This window comes from Syzygium oleosum, unplaced genomic scaffold (assembly GCF_021117445.2).
Source record: "Syzygium oleosum isolate NSW1041296 unplaced genomic scaffold, Sole_v2.1 Sole_v2.41, whole genome shotgun sequence".
Classification (NCBI taxonomy): Eukaryota; Viridiplantae; Streptophyta; class Magnoliopsida; order Myrtales; family Myrtaceae; genus Syzygium; species Syzygium oleosum.
Genome location: NW_026607525.1, coordinates 1,423,187 through 1,432,022, shown reverse-complemented (window position 1 = coordinate 1,432,022; position 8,836 = coordinate 1,423,187). Strand labels below are relative to the sequence as shown.

The 8,836-nt window shown below is 43.1% G+C and overlaps 1 protein-coding gene across 3 annotated transcripts; it reads left to right on the top strand.

Annotated features, from left to right (window-relative positions):
• Positions 1-640: 640 nt before the first annotated feature.
• On the top strand, positions 641-6,094 carry LOC115671059 (tRNA (guanine(37)-N1)-methyltransferase 1). 3 transcript variants are annotated; one of them, XM_056306136.1, is made up of 11 exons: positions 641-850; positions 993-1,090; positions 1,632-1,736; positions 2,203-2,265; positions 2,375-2,448; positions 2,744-3,365; positions 3,470-3,574; positions 3,747-3,902; positions 4,482-4,588; positions 5,442-5,516; positions 5,622-6,094. In XM_056306136.1, the coding sequence occupies exons 1-11, from the start codon at positions 756-758 to the stop codon at positions 5,709-5,711; spliced, it is 1,590 nt and encodes a 529-aa protein (XP_056162111.1). In that variant the 5' UTR covers positions 641-755; the 3' UTR covers positions 5,712-6,094. The 3 variants fall into 3 exon arrangements, with proteins under 3 accessions (XP_056162111.1, XP_030448382.2, XP_056162112.1); XM_030592522.2 differs by having other exon boundaries at positions 644-850; positions 2,849-3,365; XM_056306137.1 differs by lacking the exons at positions 641-850; positions 993-1,090 and having other exon boundaries at positions 1,636-1,736; positions 2,203-2,240; positions 2,375-3,365.
• Positions 6,095-8,836: the final 2,742 nt, after the last annotated feature.

Here is an 8,836-nt window from a genome sequence, read left to right as displayed (position 1 = left end):
AAGTACATCAATTATGACACATAAGTGATTGAAAAAAAAAATTATGATTAAGTGAGTAAAAGTTTTCACACTTGTGATGTACTTTTTCACGGAGAAAAGAGAAAATCATAGAATAAATAACAAAACAAAGAAGGGACATAGTTGTAATTGCAAAAGAAGCCAAGTCAGTCGGCTCGACTTTCAATTATGAGTGAGCGGTTTCAGATTCTACTTCGAACCTAAAATCTACCTTTTGGAATCAGATCCCCAATGGAACTCGACTTGTTCTCTCCGATCCAATTTCCCGATTTTCAATTCTGCCCTAAAGTCATGCTCACTCCTAACCGGTCCGGTTTTCCGATTCCCGATTCTTCTGAAATCATTCTCACCCCTACTTTCGGCATATATTTTCGGAGAGAGTGTATGTACCCCCTCGTTCATCACTCCAATTTCAACCGTTCGAGCTGAGCCGAGGAAAGAAGATGACCCCTGACTTTTATCTATATCCTCTTCCCACTGAAACCTGCGTAAAACCCTAGCTCAAATTCGTTCACTTCCCTTGTTCGTCTCCCACAGCTTTCGATTGGGGCGGGCCCGTACGCCATCGTCCCTCGCGTCTCGTTGCTTCTCCTCTTCCTGATTTCCATTTGTTCAACCCCTTCACCGAGGTCGCGGCCCCGAGCTACCATACTATTCCTCCGTCGTCGTGGGTTCATCGAGGATACAAAACCCAATTCAGAATCTGTTGCGAGTCGCTGGTTTTTTGCGGGACGAACATGTTGGACGAGACCCAGTTCGACGTCCACTTGAATCTGTGGGCGCTTCGCGTCCCCCGCGAGTTCTGCAAGGTTGCCACCCGGGCATTGAACGGGTAATTCCGAGATCGTGGATTGAGTCTCTTCTTTTTGGAAGCGCGTGTTTTGAGAGATTGGAGCGGTTTTGCGAATCGGTTTCCGACGCCTTTTTTTTTTGGTTTTTTTTGTTTCGTTTGTTCGTCTTCGGGACGTTGGCAGTTACTTGCTGGACAAGGCTCGGGTAAAACCGATCACGGAGGATCCGACGTGCGAGAGGAATCGTCTGATGATATTGTCTGAAAAGGTCCAGCATTCTGGTGAGATACCCATGTCTCGTCTCGTCCGCGTGTAAAGGTTCCGCCTTTGTGGATGCCATTAGGATTTTCGCGTTTGTTTCTGGCGGAGGTGCACCCCATTTGTTTGTATTTAGTCCTTCTCCCATTAATTGCGTGTGTTATCCTGCGGTGTACTTGGTTTCCCTATGTTGAAGAGATGTAGCTTTCAAGATAATCTTTTTTTTTGTATTTCTGGGAAATCAAGTGAGATGACTTTGTAACTGGTGTTCCTGTGTTTTGTCTTGCTGTTTGTGGACTTCAAAAAGGGGAGCGTGATGTTTCTGTGCCTAAAGATATTGCAGTCCCTGTATAAAGTGCATTGTTAGAGCGCTGGAACATTTGGTATACATGCTTGTCTGCGCGTAACTGTCTAGAGTCTTAGGACGGGAGCTATTTGTTGTTACAACTAGTAGTTCAAACAACAATATTGATTTATGCTGTCAAAAATACATGTTTTTATATTGCAATTGGGTGGGTAATGCTTGCATTGTCGTTTTCCTTTTTCTTTTTTTCGGTGGGACAGATTTGTCAGATATTCCAGAACAAGTTCTTGAAGAAATGAAGAAACTGTGTGAGATTGAAGTTGTCCCTTATTCATTGACACTTGGTTATTCCTACTGGGGTGCAGGTCAGATCCAGTTTCATTAGACATATATTTCAGATTACATACACTTATATGTTCTTTTAGACTGAGAACTCACTATAGTCTTGGAATTGTCGACTCTGCTTTACTTGCAAAGGATTAGTGCCACAATTTCTTAAGAAAGTCCATATTAGGCTTCTGAAGATGATGAGTTTCTAATGTGCCGAGGTTTTTAATCAATTTTATGTGCCAGTGGATCTTTCAAGTTCATATTCGTTCCAATTCCTGTGCTTTCATTTGTCTCCTTTACAGTCTTTTCATTTTTTTTATATATTTTGTTTGGGGGTGGAGGAGTCAATAGTAAACATACTCTAGCATTCGAAATGCGGCACAGGGATGCCAGGCCTTGCACACACTTTGCTGGGGCATGCCTTGTAGATGACATTTGGGTTTGCTTTGAGCTGCAATTTCTTATTACCAATAAAAACATTTTGGTTGACCTTGACTGCAGATCATTTATTGAAGCAGATTCTCCCGCCTGGGGTCGAGGTACCTACATCTTTTGAAACGATAGTTATGTATAAAATCTCTATAATTTATTTCTGGATCAGCTTCCTCATGGGCATTTTTCATTCAAAACTAGGTGATCTTCTGGAAGTAACAGTGTCTTCTTATTTGTGCAGGTCATATTGCACACTTGAATATACATGACGAACTGCTTCCCTACAAGGATGTTATTGCTAAAGTCATCTATGACGTACGTATTACTAACTCTCATACTTTATGAATGTTGTATTTCTTTGGTTGGTTATTTTGTCTGTGCCATTGTCCGTGGCACACTAGTCAAGTTTTCTTGCATATTTTTTCTCCTGTACTCTTTTCTTTTCATTCTGAACTCAGCATCTTAAACACATGCGACACCAAGCCGCAAGATGTGGGCTGGTGGTTCACAATCAGCAATGTGTTGTGCTCTCTTTTAAATGTGCTCCGAGTATTATTTTGAGCATCACTATGGTAGTTCTGCTTATTTCCTGTTTTTAGGATGTTTTAAGTGCACAAGTGTGTGCTGCCTGAGGCCCTTGGCATATGCAGAGACATATGCCATAAAGTATGCAGCATCAATAATCTGTAGAATTGACTGTTTCTTATATGAGCAGAAAAATTCTCCGAGAATCCAGACGATTGTTAATAAAGTTGGAACAATCACAAATGAGTTTCGTGTGCCGAAATTTGAAGTCTTGGCTGGAAAAAGTGATATGGTGACAGAGGTGAAGCAGTATGGAGCGACATTCAAGCTTGATTACAGTCTGGTGTATTGGAATTCAAGACTGGAGCATGAACACATAAGACTTGTATCTAATTTCCAACCAGGGGAAACCATATGTGACATGTTTGCTGGCATTGGCCCTTTCGCAATCCCAGCTGCTCAAAAGGGGTGCATGGTGTATGCAAATGACCTAAACCCAGATAGTGTTAAGTATTTGAAGATCAATGCGCAGTTGAACAAAGTGGACGACCTTGTTCATACTTCCAACTTGGATGCGAGGAAATTCATTTCTCAGATGACGTCTTTGCCTGAATCCAAAACTAGTTTGGAATCTGATGTTCTTACTGAAGAGTGTGAGATCAATAGGGAACCGTCAAAGCAGGAAGCAGAGTCAGATGGAACCCCAGGTATGCTTTTGCTGTCAAATGATTGCTGTCTTTTTGCAATTTGATGGGTTTCAGACTTTCAGTGTTATTCTCCAATGCGTGACATGCAATTAACATGGATGTAGTACCCGAAGACAATGCAAGCAATGGTGATGGTCTAAAAGGTTTATGTGCTGGTGCAGTCGCAGCTGCTCCTGCAGCCAAAAGACCATTAGATACTTCTAAAGAAGGTAACAAAAGCATTGCTGTCAAATATTCTTTTGCCATTTAATAGATTATCTACTTTTTCATGTATCCATTAGTTTGTTTAAGATTTTGTGCATGGTGGTGCATTTTGCTGATTCTTGCATTGTTTAATCAAGATTCAAGATAATTCATTTTCCCTGCATATTTCCATTGCAGGTGCCAATGCCAAAGATTGCAGTGTACTTGTATCTTGCAAAAGAAAAGGAAATAACAATAAGCGAATCAAGGCCACTGAGTTGTCCTATTCTAAGACATGGGAGCACATTGATCATGTAGTTATGAACCTTCCTGCATCAGCTCTCACATTTTTGGGTCTCTCTCTCTCTCTCTCTCTCTCTCTCTCTGTGTGATTTGGCACAGCATGAAATTTTGTTGACATTCCTTGCCTCAATATGTCTTCTCCGATGGGAAGAAGACCATGTTGGGTTTGTTTCAATTCCTTTAATCTGTGTTGAAGAGACCAGAAGAGATAGAAAGAGTAGTCAGCATTGCATTCTTTGTGGGAGAAAAAGTGTTATTTCAATAGTCTTCTCAAATATTTCAAAATATCTTCACATTGCATAGTTGCATAATGCATCGTGTTGCTACCTTCATGGCTGATTGTGATGATACTTTAAACCTCTGTAACCTAACTCCCTGTTTTGTTATTTAATGCAGCAATTTAAGCATTATTGTTAATTCTGATTTGCACTTTTGTGATAAAAAATAAATCCAAGACATTGGGTAGTATATGGTTACTTAGGCTGATGCACTTCTTCTCCAAGGCCTCTTCGTTTTTCTCTTGTAAACTTTTTGCATCGTTTTTCAATATCGTAGAATACTTCTAAATATTTATTTAAGCTGCTTAGAAGATCCAGAAAGGCAATTTTGTCTAATTCTTTTTTGCCTTAGATGTATTTAGGGGGCTTATACACAGGAAATATTGGAAGGAACCCTCTCCTTGGATTCACTGCTATTGTTTCATGAAGGCCAGCGAAACCAAAGAATCCATTTTGGCAGTAAGTTCTGTTCTACAGGAATGTAAATTCATGTCCACCTGTTAATGTTATTGTCTTTTGCCAGTCTAAACACGAAGTTTACCTCTCCAATGAAGTTTACCAGGGCAAAACAAATATGAGTGAACTGAAACATTTTCTTGGAGATTTCAGGAACCTCTGTACTTAGTTTTCCTGTTGTGCATCATTATCTCTATCTTTTGGGATCAATTGAGAACTGAAAACTGAAGATTATAGATAGCTTAAGGGAGATAGTTTGGGCTGGGAAATATTATGCCGGACTTCCACATCATTGCTACTAGAAAGAGGTTCTGTTATATTTTTAGGATGAATTAGGAAGTTGAATTAAAAACTGCACAAGTAGTTGTATGGTCATAGTAAGACTCGACAGACCACATGTTCAGGCAATCACAAGGCCAAAAGAGGGTTGGCGGCGCCTTATTATTCAATTTCCTCAAACTTTTAGTTCCGCTGTCGACGTTTGAAGTTTTGTCATGGAGAATGTAATCTTAAATGTACCGGCCCATGGCAAAATGTCACGCAATAGCTCAGTTAGATGACTGGAGCTAATGATGGTTTGAGGATGGTAGGCATGTTAGGTTAACTTTTTTTTTTTTTGGGGGGGGGGGGGGGGGGGGGGGGGGTCAAAATGTTAGGTTCAACTTTGGGATCTCCTGACTTGTCATTTGTCTATAATGGGATAAGCCCGCAATCTGTACCATTTTTCCTGTTTTGAACTTTCTGTTTGTTATCGATATGAAAAGTTTCAAATGACAGTATTCTAGACTGCATTGCTGCGCTTTCCTTGGATGTTTTATTATTCATCGTCCTGTGAACACACTTCGGATTCCGACAGGTGGCAGAACGTGCCCTCGACGCCTCTATTAGCGAGCCAATATTCCACAGGGTTAGGGATGTGGCGCCGAATAAGGTACTCCCTGGCAAGCACTCCGAGGGTTTCAATTATGTCTAGGTGTTAAAAAGGATGCCCTCATGGGCCTTCCCTATTGAGTGTCAAGCATTGTCGGTTTTGCAGGCGATGTACTGCCTGAGTTTCAGGCTGCCGGAAGCATGCTTTAAGGAAGATTCCCATAACACTAGCCACCCTGCTGAAGGGCAGTCGTAAATGTGGTAGGAACAATTATGTGGGGGGCTAAACACGGCCACTTGCCTAACGATTAAGAAGGTTTTTTTTTTTTTTACTTGACCGAAGGCGGGAACTCATCATTGACGAGATACGGTTGTCTATCGAATCGAGGCCGGCGTCCATGCAAATGCCGCTTATGGTCCGAGAAAAGCAAGCGGATGTATGTTTGGGTATGATCTGTCTTTCACAAGAGTTTCACGGTCTAAAAAGGATATGAAATGTGAGATGAATTTTTTTCTTATATTTTCGACAGTTTTGTTTCTTAGGATTTCCAGCTTTGTTGGGCTGGTTCCCAATGCTTTGGAGCTGTTTTGTAAAAGCCTCGTCAGTGTTTCGGAAATACTTTTTTACTTTCGAATTTCGATATTGGAGCGTCGACTTTGATTTAATTAAATACCGCAATACGTGAATGCACAAAATTTTGTGCGGTCGCACAATAATTGAAGATAATGTTATATATGATCGATTACCCCCCGCGGATGTTTCGAAGGTTGTGAGAGAGAAAATTCAGTCGAATTAAAAAAAAAATTGGTGGAAATTACTAATGCGTAATAAACATTTCAAAATAATCAGACGATCTTTTTCATCGTTCTTTCTTTTCTGCCTTTAATAGTAAAAGTCAGTTTTACTTTCCGGAAGTGAAAAGACCAAATGGTTTGACCCACAAAAAAAGAAAAGAAAAAAGAAAAAAAAAAGGAAAGACCAACTGGGCCCCACTTTCTATAGCCCCCCGTTCTCTCCAAACACCGTTACCGTAACACCCCCTCGACAACGATACCGCCTCATCTTGCCGTTGCCGCTATACCGTTCCGTCTCCCTCCCCAACCCTTTTTTCTTTCTCAAATAAGAAAAAGAAAAAGAAAAGGAAATAATAATATTCGCGAGATTTTGAATTTGAATCCCATAACGGATAGATTCAGCCACTCTCGCTCTCTCTCTTCGCCTCTCAGCACCCACACCCACACCCACAGAAGCAGAGCTAACGGAAAATGGCGACTCTCACGCATCGAATCCTCCTGAAGCTCCTCCAGTCCATGAACTCCTCCAACGCCCGCGTCGCCCGGCGACCACCGCTTCGCTCTCCTCCTCCAGGTCATAGGCATCGTCCCCGCCCTCTCTCACCTCTGGCCCAACCAACCCCCCCCCCCCCCCCCCCCCCCCCCCCCCCCCCCCCCCCCCCCCCCCCCCCTCCCCCTCCCCCCTCCTTCCCCCCCGGCCGCAGCAGTCGGATGGCTCCCACCTTGGGTGGGTGCCCGATGGGCGCTTGACCGGAGCAGTCTGAGCTTGGGGTGGGTGGAGGGCGACAGGGAGGAACCGAAGGCGGAGAAGCCCAGATCGAGGCAGGCCCTTGCGCCGAGGGACAATTTGCCTAATTTGAACTCTGATGCGGAGGCAAAGGTTTCTGCTCAGAAGCCCTCGAGATTCTCGTCCCCTGCGACGGCAAAGAGGTAGGGTCTGTCGGGAGGAAAATTGCCCCGGTTGTAGAGAGAGATCCGTCGCCTGCTGGACAGGGGAAGCGGTCAGCGTCCCCGGTACCCTCCAGGTGTGTTGTGCCGAGCTTGGTCGCTGCAAACGAAGAGAACAGGAGGAACTCGAAGGAACCGGCAATTATAGTGCCATCAAGGTAGTGGCATCCATTGCCGAACGCTCGAAGGCAGGCGTCACCAAGCACGAGGAGGGCTTCGCTTTCGCCGGGGAGGAGATTGTCGGGCAGTGTGAAGGCGTCGCCAATGGTGATGGATTCAGCAAGTAAGAAGAAGATGGCTACAATCGCTGCTGGGATTTCGAAGGTCAAGGCCTCGGTTGGTTTGGGAAAGGCAGGCCGGAAGAACTGGGATGAGCGGCCTGCATCATCAGCATCGGCAGCTCCAGCAACGGAGCAGAAGGAGAAGGCTCCTGGGAAACAACAAGCCCGATCTGCAAGCGATTTTGCGGACTCAGGTATTGGTCTTTTCCTGTCATAATTGGCAAATTGACTGAAGGCGTGACATGGTTATAATGATTACCTGGATTCAGAGCAGAGTGGGCATTTGCTGCTATCATTTCTTGGAATAAGTTACACTGTTGTAGATACCATGCTGGTGCGATTGGGAATTCATAAAAAGGAGACAGCATGTGGATTGATCTGTGTTTCTGTTAGTTCTTGACGAGAGGAAGAAGATATGTAGAAATCGCGAGGTTGAATAAGAAAGAAAAGAAAGAATAACCCTTGTCCCGTTAGTAACGTATGTACAATGCAATGAACTTGAGATTTGCTTGCGGTGCTCTGTTTGGTATCATACTGTGGAGATAAACTACAAGGTGGCTTCACTCACTGGTAATGTTTTTGTCAGAGAAGACAATATGTGCCATAGCAACCCTCGGAGCTAAAACCCACTAGCGTCAAATGACAGTTTACCCTTTGGGAATGTGGTTCTTTAAACCTCTCTCCCATATATTTGACCCTTCACACTTGCACTTTAGATGGGTTCTCTTACTTTAAAGATAATTGCATCTCCTTCTCAGGCTGCTATATCTAGACGTCTTCGCGATGTGACTGGTGGAAAGGCGAATGGTGGTGATCCTTCAAACAATGAGAAGGCAATAAATGGAGCACCTAAATCTATCACTTCAGTTCCGGGAATTACCATTCATGATAAGAAATGGACTGATGGCAGTGTTCCTCTCGACTTGGTCTGCAAAGAACTCCATTGGCGTGGGTTGACTAAGAACAAACTCACTCTTATATTGTCAATTGGAGAAAAAATTTAGTTCTTTTAACTCACGATCCATCTGTCAATCATATGACTTTGTATAACCAGAGAGAATTGCTGAAAGCATTGTTTCCAAGTCAACCTAATTTTTCTTAACTAAAATGCAGGAGGCTATGCAGAGGAAACTTATTGCCTCCATTGCAGCTGCTGAAGCATTGGAGGAGTCACTAGTGAGGAATTTGAGGTACAAACTTGACCCCGGTTCTTTTTTTCACCTAGGATCTAAATAAACATACAGAAGCAAAGAAAATATCAACCACAGTACAAGAGCATGAGAGTGGTATAAATAAGAGCTAAAATGTTCTGCAATGTGATTTGGGAAGTAAAAGCATTAATATGTGTGAAATGCAT